General features: G+C 46.5%; 1 protein-coding gene across 1 annotated transcript in view; it reads left to right on the top strand.

Annotated features, from left to right (window-relative positions):
- LOC147607537 (CDK5RAP3 protein homolog) overlaps nucleotides 1-14898 on the top strand; it is a 77452-nt gene that overhangs the window by 24677 nt on the left and 37877 nt on the right. The window contains exons 2-6 of the mRNA XM_086790305.1: nucleotides 4126-4220; nucleotides 4356-4450; nucleotides 4587-4722; nucleotides 4882-5031; nucleotides 5174-5779. Of these exons, the coding sequence (XP_086646431.1) occupies nucleotides 4126-4220; nucleotides 4356-4450; nucleotides 4587-4722; nucleotides 4882-5031; nucleotides 5174-5779 (1082 nt within the window). The remainder of the gene's footprint in view (nucleotides 1-4125; nucleotides 4221-4355; nucleotides 4451-4586; nucleotides 4723-4881; nucleotides 5032-5173; nucleotides 5780-14898) is intronic.

The following is a 14898-nucleotide window of genomic DNA, read 5'->3' as shown; positions in this document are numbered from 1 at the left end:
CTCGGAATCCTGATTTGGCCTCTTGAATCTCTGCTGTGATTGCCTTCTTAGTCTTCTTAGCCTTCTCTAGTTCCGCCTCAAGTTTGGCGTTGGCGTCTCGCAATTGGGCAATCTCTAGAGCAAGGGCTTCTTGTGTGGCTAGCTCTCCTTCCTCTTTGCCATACTTGTGCATCTCTTCCTTGCATAATTCCATACATTTCTCCATGCATGCAGCCAGGCATGCGTCCTTAATTGTATTAAACGTGTTCGAAGGACTCGAATGGTCTATGAGATTGAAAATGAGTACATATGATCCATGAATCATTGGATGTCGGAAACACGAAAAAATAAACATCTACCAAATAAAATGGGCCCATGCACTACGTGAGCCAAGGCCCCATGGATACAAAAAGAGAATCAAAGCTCATCCTTCTCCTCAATGGAGAAAGAAAGAAGACAGAAAGTTATATTTACGTTACGAAGGATCCCAAGGGTTTATGAGACCACAAGTAATACAATGGTACCATGGATATATTGAACCATGGAAGAACAGAAAGAAAAAAGGAAAAGACACTGATGTGTGTATACATTTTGATAGTAGCAGATGATTGTCCTATGATTCCTTCTTAGCTAGTACAATTCTTAGGGTAGGAGGGTCAGGCCTCTGTGATGGGAGCATGTTATCATGGCAGAGAACATCCCGGATCTATCTGTGCGCGGTGGAAGGTCCTGATGTTTTCGGTTAGGGGCATATGGCTCGTAGAATGGATAAAATGGTTTGCAAAAACCTTGTTGCAGCTGTCTCGTTCATTTGTTGGCCATGGTGGTCTGCTCTGAAAGGCTATAAATTAGCAAGAAAAAGACCTATTTAATGTAGTTGGTGTGTGTTCGATGCATGGTTTATTACATGTGGAAGGGCTCCATGGAAGGATTGATATCCTGGTGTGAGTTCCTAGCATGGCTTAGTACATGTGGAAGGACTTCATGGAAGGGTAGGTACCCTGGTGAGAGTTCCTGGCACGGTGATGAAGTCTCATGGAAGGGTGAATACCTTGGTGAGCATTTTTTGTTACCTGTATGGGCGGTGCCTGAGATAGGTTCTATACAAGATGAATAAGTTGGGAGATGGAATCTAGAATATTGTGCACAAAGCATTTGTGTGATTTGACATGCATAAATGACTTGTTTTAGCTGCCTGGACAATGCTTGGTATTTCTGCATGTGATTGTCCATGGGCTCCGGGGACGCCTACAAACCCTGTGGACGTGTGTGTGCACACTTGTTTGGGACTGATGCAGTGGTCTTACGTATTTTACAGGTGGTAAGTGACCCCAAACTCAATTTACAGCTTATATTTTATTATACTTAGGTTTATGAGTGTAGGTGTTCACATACAATTAAATTTGGGCGGATAGTTTTTAAAGTGTTCACATACACTTAAATTTGGGTGGACGGTTTATAGAGTGTTCACATCAGTTGGACCAATTTTTATTGAAACTTGGCCATTACTCAAGGGTGGACACTCTACATGCAATATTAGCTCCACGAGTTGCTATTCTCCGGCAGTTTTTGGTGTGTAGGACATGCTAGGGTTTTGACAGGTGTTAGTTTGCATGCTGGCCAGCACTGTTGGAGCTGGTTGACTGCTTCCAGGGCTACATATAGGCTGATCGCTTGCTCCTACAGGTGCTAAAGACACAGGCGCCCTCTCTCTCTCTCTCTCTCTCTCTCTCTCTCTTCTGGTGCAGGCGACTACTTTGGGCTCATCTTTGGGGCTGATTGATTGCTGGACAGCAGTCATAGGGGCTGGTTTCTGAAGCTCCAAAGGCCTTGAACTAAAGGCAAACAATAGGACACCCTTCTCTACTCTTGGGGTGACCCGTTTGGCAAGATTTTGGGCTGAAAACAGGGCTGTACAGTCAGTCCATTTCAGCAGGCTTCTTCTCGACAAAATTGAGGGCAAATAGTATACCTGCATGAGGCCTGGAGCTCTAAGGGTGGAACCTTCCGGTGGCCAGCGCTAAGGTTTTCATGGCTGGTTATTCAGGATAGTTTTACTACTAGAGGGTGTGATCACGTACTAGAGTATGGCTGTGTCCGGAGGACACTTGGAAGATTGAGTCCGAAATCTCAAACATTTGTTTTACTTGTTTTCCCTTTTTTTTTGATGTATCTGGTGCCATCCGGCAGAGTGCTTGCTCTTTGGCACCCGTTTTCTTGTACAGGAACACTTGGTTGGTAATAAAGATACCCTAGGGGGTGGCTGGCCCAACTTCAGCCCCTAGTGCTGTGTCTTGTGCAGGCTTTCATCTTTCTTTTCAATGGCTTTAAAGCATGCTCATGTGTTGTCAGATGCCTATGTACTTTGCCATGATGCTATGTATGGGTTAAGATTTTCTGTGCACATGTTTCCGGATTGTGACAGTTGGAGAGCCTCATTACTATTTTTTTGCTATTACCAGACGGTGAGACATGGTCTCCTAAGGATGCAGAGATCAAGATACAACCCAAGGCTGTCTTGCGATTTAAAAAAAAAAACATGTAAATGGGTACCCATAGAGGACTTAGTAGCAAGTTATCATACTCTGTTGTAGCTGGGGGTCAACAGGATAGTTGTAGAGGTGCTGTGTAGAAGTGCTGCGTAATTGCAGGAGTCTCCAAAGCGATTTCTATGTGTAGAAGTGCTGCGTAACTGCAGGAGTCTTCAAAGTGTCTCCTTGAGATTGATTTTGAGTTATCTTCCTTGGTCTCGGAATTGTAGAAAGCATGATGATGGGGAATGCCTGTCTGTTGGCGAATCCCCAGAAAGTGGCTTGCTCTCTAACAGCACTGGGGCAAGGGCAACCCATGTCTGCACCTTTAATAGGTTCTCTCTAGCTTGTATTTCAGCCTAAGTAATTCTCTTTCAAGTTCACTAGCAAACCAAGCTAACTAATTTTTTTTCAATGAATGCTACTGTCTGCTGGTATGTTTGTGCTGTTGTTGGGGAAATGGCTTTATATAATAATGTTTTTTCTGATGAAAACCTTCAAAACAGGCCAGTTCCCCAAATACACCACATACAACAACCAACTTATGTAGCCTTTGAACTAGTGATGACAAACCCCAGCTGAATAGAGACAGTTGCAACATGCCATGGGAATGTAAACTGTAAAAGACTAGCAGCTTGACACTGATGAACTGACAAATATATACAGAGAGATGAAAAGCCCCCCCACAAAAGAGTTTATACAGCTGACAGGCTGACCTCTCCCCCCAAGAAAAGACCAGCACCATAAGTAGCCAGCTGCAAGGAACAAGAACTCCCAAGTAGCATCCAGTCCCAATAGTAAACAGGAGGCCGAAAATGAAGCATAAGCCAACCTCCTTGAGTCCAAGAAGGCATGCTGTGACTGCCAGGTTGAAGACTTTCGATATACCTATTTCCCTTTGGGGTTGTACCACATCAACACTTGAAGCCCACCCAGAGTGATTCCCCTAATCTTACTGTCATTAACTATGATCCTACCCCGAATCTTACTGAGTACCCAGTAGAATGGCAAAACCCATTGAGGTTCATCTGCACCAAAAACTGTATGTTAACTTAACAATGGATTTCAAGGTGGTTGGGGGCCACCCAATGAGTGTGAGACTCACCAAAAGCCAAGGTTTTCTTGGTACATCAAACCTCCCAGAGACAAGTGTAGCTGATCATACCAAAAAGAGTGTTACTCTCCTCAGGACTTACCTAGGCGTCAATGAGACCAGGACACCCTGCAACCAAGCAGATCCATAACCCACTTGTTCAATCACTTCTGAAGGCATGGTTTAATCAAATAGTAAAAGCCGTTTGAGACTTAAATATTAGATGCCAAGTTGCCAATTTATTATAATTCTCTAATTAAAGCTGCAATAATGTGGGCTCGCTGCTGTAAACTTCCAACTTTCCAATGTGATTGTATGCTATTTTGATAATATTAAAATTAGATTTTGAAGGGCATTTTTTATAGTAGCCCTTCTATTGAAAATTCTTAAAATATCATACATTTCTCAAAGTTACATTTCTTTAGCAAGGATAATTTTCTGGTATTCATATTTTCTTTGTGTGGTTGCACTTGTGACATTGATGGGTAACTTCTGTAATGGCTGCTATCTTTCTCATTACAGTCATTGGATATCTGGAAGCAAAGCATATTTTGAATGTTCTAACAGCTGCCAAGCCCGAAGCCCGAACACTGTTCGGCCGGCACTCTGGAGCTGCAGTAAGTGAATATTACTTGTTGGATTTAATCACCTCTTTTAATGATGCACAGGTTTTGGCAGTCATCCTGCCTTCCCTGTGGGTGGGATCTTGTTGCCAGGGGTTAAATTGTATGCTCACGTGCGTGCTTTTGCAGGGGAATTGGGATGCAATCGTACGAGCATATGAGAAGGATTTACTCTTCCTTGGGGAGGGCGCCCAGGTTATGGTTCAGAATGTTAATTATGAAATGTAATTAATTTTCCCTTAAACCGAGTCTAGCTTTTGTAATGACATGAGGTTGTTCCAAACTTTATTGAGGTGGCTCTCTTTAGGGGTCAAAATGAGGTCTTTTTAGTTGGTGCTTCTTACCATGCATATCACGCAGACCGTATATGAAGAAGCAGATAACAAAGCTTCAGCAGCAGTTAGCAGATTTAGAGCGGAAAGAAACAGAGCACAAGCGTAGTGCGGCTGCGGCAGCTCTTAATTATCAACAGGCTTGTCAAGAGTTGGGAGTGAATGTGAGTCTTAGAACTTCAATAAGGGAATTTGTGCTGTTGTTTAGCAACCTGTCTGCGGGAGGGGGGGGGGGGGGGGTGTGGCCTCAAACAGTGATGAAATAAGTTTGACCTAGTTGCTTTGATGAGGATTAAACTGCTGTTGGTTGGCTTTTGTTACAGGGAACCAATGTCAGGGTGGAACTTATTGCAACCTCCAAAAACTTGCCCCTTCTTTTTGCCGAGGTTGAGAAAGTGCTTTGTAATGAGCTTGTGGGTCAAGCAGTTGAATGCTATCAGGCCTTTGTTTCTTATGCATATGGCAAGGAGAGGGTAAGCATTCTAAATGCTGTAGAGAGTTTCTAGAACATTATGGCAATGAAAGTATTTATATTGTATCATTGCAAGAATTTATGAGATGCACTCCATGCATATGAATAGGATAAAAAAACGCTAATATATTAAGCTTTGACAGGATGAATCTGATGCAGTTGTGCCTAGTTTGAAGAAGCTTCGGGATAAGCATTCAGGTTCACTGCACTCCGAAAGCTTGGGGACTGAGAAGGATACTCCTGATGTATCACCATCCAATCTGCATGCAAATGTGGATATGGAAAGATTGGATTGTATAGCTCCCAAAAACGTAAGTGCAGACATTGATTGGGATATTGGAGTCATTCAGGACTCTGTGGAGCCTCAGCAAGATCAAGTTCTGGAAGAACTCGATTCTATGGAGCGATCTGCAGGTTTGGATGCTGACCCTAGCACAGTCAGCAGAGATGAGTCATTAGCAGAGAGTTTCCAAGGGAGTATTGACTGGGATACTGGAAACGTTGGAGACCCTTCTGGCGACGTGGAATCAGGGATACAGTGGGACGTTGGCAATACTGAGCATTTGGATACTGGACATTCAGGGATTCAATGGGATATAAGTATTGAAGATAGCACTAACCTTGAGACTGACACTCAGCCCCTGCATTCGGAAATCCATCTAGCTGAAGTAGAGCAGGAGCAGGTGGTGATTGCAAGTCAATTCATGGAGACTGAATACAGGAACAGTCTTTTGGATGATCTGCTAGAGGTAATTGGTTGCATGTTTGCTGTAATTTGGAGTGTTTTTACTCGGAAGAATGATCTTCGTTGTGTACAATTCACTTTGAAAGATGCTTCAGTTCTCCTTGATGGCCCTCCTGGAAACTCCCCTAGTTGTATGCCATGGCTCTCTGCACGTCTTAGTCTGTATTTAGAAAGGAATCTTAATCAAATATAACAGAATGTACAAAATTCAAGAGTCAACCAAGGAATAAGAATGATTCCTCAAATAAATAATCTCTTGTGGAGCTAGTCACGAATATGGTGACGCCAAAGGATCCTAGTAGTAGGGAAAAAGGAAGAAAGAAAGAAAGATATATTGATGTCTACAAAAGACCCAAAGGGCCTATGAGACCATGAATAGTACAATGATACCATGGGTATACAGTGCCATGGAAAAATTAAAGAAAGAACGTGAAAACTAAAAACTGAAACATGACTCTATAAGCCTGCTGATGGCAGCTGTGGCTATGGTGAGGGCATGTCGTCCTGTCGGAGAATCTCATGGATCTGTCTGTGTGTGGTTGAGATCCTTGGTGCTTTGGGTCAGGGGTGCCTGGCATACAGGATGGAGTAGGTCTGCCCACTTAGGACTTTGACGCGAATATGGCCCCTGACCCAAAGAAAGAAATATTAATGTCTACGAAAAGACCCCAGGGGTGCATGAGACTATGAGTGATACAACGATACCACGGGTATACTGAGCCATGGAAAAAGCAACTGAAAGAAAATGAAAAACAACTATCACTAGTGCATATACATGTGATATCAACATATGACCGTGGACAAGGTAAACTAGCCATGATCAACTAATGGTAATGCCGGCCTCAGCCAATACCGATCTGATGGCCGAGAGAATATCAGGCCTCTCTGATGGAAGCAAGTAATGGCGTCGAAGAGCCTCTTGTTGGTTTATATGGTGCCTAGTGTAATCTCATCATGGTACAAAAGAAAACCAAAACTAGAGCTATAAGAATGTCAAATCCGAGCCATATGATACAAAGTGGGACCATCATCATTGTACAACCTATGGAACTAACCCCCTGGTAGGGGGAGGGGGCCGTCAAGGATATCGAGCATGGGGTTAGCTTGTAGAAGGCTTTGCAGATCCACCGGGCATGGGAAGGTGGCTTTGTGCCTCTCCAAGATCTCAAGTTGGGATTGATGTCTGTCTTGCTGGCGAGGTCCAGGGAGTCTGGGGCGTCAGGCTTGCTGTAGTGTTGTGTTGTGGCATGGTCTAGAGTCACGCTAGAGTGGGGTCTGGCAGGGGGTCGGGCACTCAAGAACGTGTGGCTCGATGAGGCTCTGGTATGTCATCCATGGCTGGTGGGGCGTCCTCTTGTGGTCGGAAGAATTGAGTGATGGTCGCCTGGGGTCGGAGTGGATGTCTCCCATGGGGTCTCGACTCCCTAATCAATGAGTCTTTGTGGCAATGAAGCTCTAGTAGGAAGAGGCCCAGGCACCGTTGATCTGGGTAATCCATGATTCTGGATAAGGGTCCAAGCCCCTCTCTGAAGAGACAATGGAACCTCCCCCGAATCTCATAATATACAGTGCATCTGCGCTCCTCTAACTCGACCTCCTGCCATGGCTGGTGGGGCGTCCTCTTGTGGTCGGAAGAACTGAGTGATGGTCGCCTAGGGCCGGAGTGGGTGTTCCCCATGGGGTCTCGACTCCCTAATCAATGAGTCTTTGTGGCGATGAAGCTCTAGTAGGAAGAGGCCCAAGCACCGTTGATCTGGGTAATCCATGATCCTGGATAAGGGTCCAAGCCCCTCTTTGAAGAGACAATGGAACCTCCCCCGAATCTCATAATATACAGTGCATGTGCATATGAAGTGCTCCTCTGACTCGACCTCCTGCTGGCACATAGTGCATATCCTCTCGTGATGAGGTATCTGCATGGCTCTCCCTGTCTCTATCCTTAGACAGTGCGATGACACCTGCAACTGGCCCACTGCAATGCGCATGGCATGTGACATGTATACGTCAAGATATCTGGCCCTCAGTATGAAACCATCCTCTGTAAGCCTCATGAAAGTATCCATGTAGTACTGCCGTTTGTGTGAGAGTGGCTCATGTGTTGTGATCCAGGTATCCTGTATGTATAGTCCCAATAAATCATATTTGATCTCCCGGTTCCTGTCATCATGAGAGAGCCTGATGAATGGGGAGTCTGGGTCATACTGGAGTGGGGGGAGGCGATCCATCTTGAGTCCTTGCTTTGTGTACCAGGTGCATACTCGGCTATACCATGACTCGTGCCCATCTGCTGCTAGCTGCTTGGAGGACTGTAGGGCGAGCCTCGGGGGTCTCCAGGGGGGCATGGGACTGATCGTGTGAATGTACGACTGTCTGGAAGAATGCCTCTACTAACATGGGTACTTTGCTAGGATAATATCATGTGGGACTGATGGTTTGCTGTGTATCATATGGGAGAGCATCATGACCTGAGGCTGTTAGCATTCATCTCCTGTCTGCACCATACTATACAGTAGGGAGTGAGGGCATGTGATGTGGGTGTGCCCGCCCGTGGGAGGAGTCCCTGATTTTGTCCATATTTATCCCAGTTTTGTAGGTGTGTAGGTGGGGGGGCTGTTTTTTCTTTCTCTGGCTGGCCTGTAGGAGGCGGCTGGCCATGGGGGCCCGCCTGGAGGCTGGCCGACCTGGCCAAGCGTGGTTGTGGGCCAGCCAACCAGGTTATGCTGGTCGTGGGGCCCCTATAGGGGCTGTCGGCCTGTTTTTACAGGGCCGACTGGCTGCCCCTAGTACTTATATATATGGGCACTTTGCCCCCCCCACGCATTGTACCCGATATACCGTGTATATGTCGGAGTTTCCGAGCACATCTCTTCTCCAGCACTTCTGCGTTTTCTGATCTCAGTTTTTATTTGGTGCTGATTGGAGAGTGATCGGGCTGCACGGGACGTGGAGAAGTGGGTAGAAGGCGGGCGTCACTGCTGGACAGCCACCTTGCAAGAAAGTGCAGCCTCTTCTTGAAATTTTTCCCACCCACCGTCCCTTCACAAGACCACGTGAACCCGAGATGGCAGATTTTCTCGAGATGACGGATAAACGTGTGAAGATCCCCACCCACCCGACGTTCCCGGTGGACTGATAGTTGGATTGGAACAACTATGGCATTTGGAAGGTGATGATGGAGTCTCTTTTGGAATCTTATGATTTGGTTGACTTCGCCACAGTTGGAGTTTCAAGGCCAGATCTGGAGGAGGAGGACACTTCACTGCTAGTCAAGAAAGAGCAAGAGGCCCAGGCACAGCTGTGGGATCGTGTCAATGCCCGTGTGCGCTCTTTCATCGTGATCAATCATATTAAACACATGACACTGGCTCGAGGGATTTGGCAGCACTTGGCCTCCTTGTACAATCGGGTATCACCCATGAAGAGATTTTCCTTGGAAGTGTAGATGCGACTGATGAATCTTGCAAAGTCTTCGATGACGCGGGACCGCATCAACAAACACCAAGCTCTTCAGCAGGAGTTTCTTTAGGTTGGGAAGGAGATATCATCAGAGGACATGGCCATCACCCTGCCGTCTCATCTGTCCTCTCAGTACTTAGCTTTCTATTCCTCCAGTGGGAGGCTCAGCACCATTACTTGGGAGGAGCTTGTGCCGATGGTCTTGGACCAAGAGGAGCGGTTTTTGAATCCTCCCCAGGGTGGAGGTTCTGAGGCTTTGATTGGCCAGTGGTCGAAAGGCTGCGACAACAACAAGAAGGGCAAAGTGAAGTCTTTTGAGAAGAAGCTCGGATCGTGATGCCTTGAAGGCCGAGCGGTCTTGTAACCATTGAGGCCAAAAGGGTCACTACTTGAGGAAATGTCTTGAGCGGAGCATCGAGAAAGGTGCCGATTCCTCAGCTTTTGCAAAGACTTGAGCTTTTGTGCACTTGGAGATTATGGACACCGGAGCTTCAGCTTCTTCGAGCAGGGAGGCGGTTGGTCTCACCGATACTCAGGAGGACCTTCGGAGGCAAACAGGTCACATCTTTATTGGTGACATGCCCACTATCTCGATTCACAGTGAGGGGGCAGGTTGGAGATCATTTCCAATGGCAATGGCAGAGGGGGAAAGCATTTCTCCTGGGTTCTTTATGTCCATCTCTTGGCTTTCATCTTTTGTCAGTGCATGAGGTTTGCAGGACTCGCATGCGAGTGGAGTTTGATGAGCATTCAGTTGCTATCCGGGACAAAGCAACAGGCTAGGTTGTTTCGGAAGCCGGAGTGGAGAATGGGATTTACAAACTCTCAGCACACTCTTCTCTTCCAAGTACTCAGCTCGGTGATTTGTGGCATTTTCGTTTTGGCCACTTGAATGTGGACGTGCTGTGGCTGATTGTGGATGATTGTAGGTTCACATGGGTGTACTTTCTGTCAGTAGTCATCTCTTGTCTGTACCATATTACTCAATAGGGAGTGAGGACCTCTGTTGTGGGTGTGCCCGCCCAGATAGGAGTTCTTGTCAGCATATGCAGCGGAGATGAAGACAAGATCTGAAAACACAAGAGCAAGTGCACTGCAGAAAAACACAGCAATAGAGAGGGAGAGAGAGAGGCGTATAACTCTACTATATACACAAGAAAACCCAAATACCCGAATACTACAAGTGGGGGAGCAAGGGGCCATTTTATATGGCCCCTGTGATCTGGTTGGCCAGAAATAAGGACAACCGATAGCAGCAAAAATAACACCCGACTTGCATAAGTCTGTCGGCCACCACATGTGTGGAGTAGGCCAGCTATAGAGAAAGATAAGGAGCAGCAGAACCAGTCGGCTATCACCTGGACCACTCAGGACAGCCTCCCACACCTGGTAAAAATAGGGAAAAATATGGAGAGTGGGGAAAAATGAGAAACACCTAAATCGGGCGGGCACACCCACAACAGAGGCCCTGGTGTATATATACAGACAGGAGATGACTGCTAACAGTTCTCTCCATTTTTCCTCCTTGTCCAATTTTTCCTTGAAGCCCGCCTAGTAGCCTGCTTCGAAAAGAGTCCCTGTGTTGCTTACCACGAATGCAAGAACTAGTGTCCCTGCCTGCTACCAACATTTGGCAAGCCATCCATCATCTAGTCACGGAAAGCCCGCCACAGTGCATCCACTTTCAAGTGTCCAAAACGAAAATGCCACAAATCATCGAGCTTAGTACCCATCAGAGAAGAGAGTGTTGAGAGTTTGTAGATCCCATTCTCCACGCCGCCTTCCCAAATAACCTGGCCTATTGCTTTGTCCTAGAGAGCAACAAAATGCTCATCAAACTCCACCCGCATGCCAGTCTTGCAAACCTCATGCACTGACAAAAGATGAAAACCAAGGGATGGGACATAAAGAACCCGGGAGGAATGCTTCTCCCCTTTGCCATCGGGAATAATCTTCAACCTGCCCTCACTATGAATCAGGATAGTGGATTTGTCACCAATAAAGATGTGACCTGTCTGTCGTTGAAGATCCTGTAATAACTCTCTCGAGGAGTCATGTGCCTGGAAGCACTACTGTCGAGAATCCACTCCCAAGTATCCCTAGCGGTGAGACCAACTGCCTCCCTGCTCGAAGAAGATGAAGCTCCGGTGTCCATAATCTCCAAGTGCACAAAAGCTAGAGTCTTTGTAGTTGCAGCTGAGGAATTAGCACCTTTCTCGGTGCTCCGCTTTTAAAAAAATTCATTATAGTCTTGACTCCCCTTTTATGGATCTCTCCAAACAAGAGACCAACCGCATTATCCATCTCGACCTGATAGGGCTTCACATGGATGTTGCACATGGATGTTCCCACTAGAGCCCCCTACAAAACTCAAGTCTACAGACAGCACTTCGTGCAAGTCTGCAAGGATGGATTCGAGTCCTGGATACCTTCACAAGCACATGTCACACCCCATGTGGATCACCACTGGCCAGTTGAAAGTATCATCGCATCATCTACAAGACAGAGGGAATTCCTCAGGAGGCACAAGTATGCAGGATATGCACAATGAAACTCGCGGCGACCGGGGGACTAGGGTCTTTGGCACACTTGTTGATACCATCAATGCATATTAAAACATTTAAACATGGCCACAGCCTTAACACATATCCATCGTCACTTTGCATAAAACATAAAGCTCGACAAAACATCCACAAATGCTGAAAATGGAGCTTGCACATGTGACACCGCACAGAGGCCGGAATGGGCGGAACCCCCCCCCCCCCCCCTTGGAGTATTTTATTACCCAAGGAGAATAATATCATGTACAAGCTTTGAGGGCCTTACTCTCCCCACAGCAGATGCCGGATTATCCATATACAAATGCCATAACACAGCCCAACACGAGGCTACCAAGCCGGAACACAGGCTGTAGAAATGCCGAGCCAACAATATAATCCATATACCTCTGTGTGGGTACTGATTCTTCCCCAAAAACCACAGGTATTCATGCAATAGAGTTGGCATCAACAAGTTCAGCTCTCCATTCAGCCAGTACAGCAAGTGCAGTGGCTGGTCCAGTAGGTACAGTGCTTGGTACAGCTAGTATAGTGGCAGGTACAGCAAGTACATGTTGGAAGAGAATGACTCAAACACAAGAGCTTGCAGCCAAGGAAGTGCAGAGGAGATAGAGAAGAGTGAGAGAGAGAGAGAGAACTCACACAATGCTCAAGAATATCTTGATTGTCTTGATGAGGCTCAAGGGAGACCTCGTATTTATAGTGATACAAGGGTATGGGCGGGCGCCCAACTTATGGGGCGCCCGGCGGACCAAATACAAAGAATGCCGTTACAAGGCCCAAATGGGGGCCAAATGTATAAGTAAATATATGGCCGCGAAGCTCTCGAAAAGAGCTACGCGATGATCAAGGTCCGGAGGCGAAACTGGGACTTTATACCCAACAACCTCCCACTTAAAGGGCCAGTGAAGCTCCTCTAAGCTATGTAACTCCCACCCGCTGTAGACACATATCAAGCTGTGCTTTTGGCAAACTTTTGGTGAGAGCATCTGCAGGGTTCTCATGAGTGCCAATCTTGACCAAACTGACCAAACCATCATCTAGCACCTGTCTGATGAAGTGGTACCGTACATCAATGTGTTTGGTACGAGCATGAAACATGGCATTCTTAGCCAGGTATATGGCACTCTGGCTATCACAACCAAGGACCGGAGCCCTCTCTGGCAATCCAAACTCTGTGACAAGGCGTGCTAACCAAATGGCCTCCTTAGAAGCCTCTGTGACGGAGATGTACTCGGCCTCAGTAGTAGAAAGTGCTACTATCCTCTGGAGTCTAGAGCACCAAGAAACAGCACCACCTGCAAGAGTATAGATGTACCCACTAGTAGACTTGCGGGTATCAGAATCACCTGCCATGTCTGAATCACAATAACCCTGCACCTCAAGTGGACCTTTACCATACATAAGGCATTTCTTCTGTGTCCCCTTCAAGTACCTCAAAATAGACTTTATAGCATCCCAATGTGCTTTGCCCGGGTTGGACATAAAACGACTGACTACTCCCACTGAATGAGCAATGTCTGGCCGTGTAGCAACCATAGCATACATAAGAGATCCACAAGCAGAAGCATAAGGGATCCCACGCATAGTACTGGCTGCATCATCATCTTTTGGGCAATCATCCTTGGATAGTTTAACATAGGGCTGCAATGGAGCACCCAAAGGCTTAGAATCAGCCATGTTAAATCTATCAAGGACTTTCTGGATATACTTCTCCTGCGAGAGGAAAAGCAAATTCTGTGCTCTGTCCCGTCTAATCCGAAGACCCAAAATATGTTCTGCTGAACCCAAGTCCTTCATAGCAAAAGCTGACTTCAGCTGGTCCTTAAGAGCTTCCAAAACGCTCTTATTCTTCCCGGCAAGAAGCATGTCATCAACATACAGCACAAGTATCACTGGGCTGCCATCTGCATCAGTTTTAGTATACAAGCAATGATCTGCATGGCTACGATTAAACTTCTGGTTAAGCATGAAAGCATCAAACTTTTTGTACCACTGCCTCGGGGCTTGTTTCAGCCCATAGAGACTACGCTTCAGCTTACAAACCAGATGTTCTTTGCCAGGAATGACAAAGCCTTCAGGCTGCTTCATATACAGCTCTTCATCTAAATCACCATGTAAGAAAGCTGTCTTTACATCCATCTGATACAGTTCTAAATCCAAAACAGCAGTGAGAGCAAACAAAACACGAAGGGTGGTCATTTTGACCACAGGGGAGAAGACCTCCTGAAAATCAATCCCTTCCTTCTGAGCATAGCCCTTAGCAACAAGGCGGGCTTTATACTTAGGCTGGCCGTCAACTGTCTTGACTTTGTACACCCACTTGTTAGGAATAGCCTTCCTTCCTTTGGGCAACTCAACCAAGTCCCAAGTGTCATTTGCATGTAGAGACTTAATCTCCTCCTGCATAGCATGCTCCCACTTGTTTCGGAGTTCACAAGACTTAGCCTCTTTGAAAGTAAGAGGCTCACCCTCATCTGTAAGCAAAACATGTTGCAAAGAGGGATCAAAACGCTGAGGTTCCCTCCGAAAACGAGTAGACCTCCGTACCCAATGATCATTGGCTGGTTGGGGGTCAATATCGGGAGGAATCATAATTTCAGCATCAAAAGGCTGCAGGTTTTCACGAACAGCCTGATTTTCAGCATATAGGGGTTGCTGCCCTATACCTCCAGGAGCATGAAGCGGCTGTCCAACCTCTTCTGGCTCAAATATCACGGACTCATTATGTTCAGCCCTTTGTGAAGCATCCTGGGGCTTATTTTCAGCATCAATGGGTGGCTGCCCTTGCTGAAATTTGACCTTTTTCTGATCACCATGAGAGGCACAAACATTACGGAGCAGCTTTGCCTCATAAAATACAACATCCCGGCTGCGAACCACTTTGTTGGTTGATGGCAACCACACACGGTAGCCCATCTCACCTTCATCACCGTAGCCAACGAAGGTGCCCTTCTCGGACTTAGCATCAAGCTTGTTCCGGTCTTCCTTGCGGATATGCACATATGCATCACAACCAAAGATGCGTAAGTGGTCATATGAGGACGGTTTGCCAGACCAAACCTCCTCAGGGATTCCACCTTTCAAAGCTGTGTGTGGAGATCGATTG

This window comes from Cibotium barometz, chromosome 55 (genome assembly GCF_041138505.1).
Source record: "Cibotium barometz isolate CiBa-2024 chromosome 55, ASM4113850v1, whole genome shotgun sequence".
NCBI lineage: Eukaryota > Viridiplantae > Streptophyta > Polypodiopsida > Cyatheales > Cibotiaceae > Cibotium > Cibotium barometz.
The sequence above is the reverse complement of the archived record's forward strand: the minus strand, read 5'-3'. Positions and strand labels throughout refer to the sequence as shown.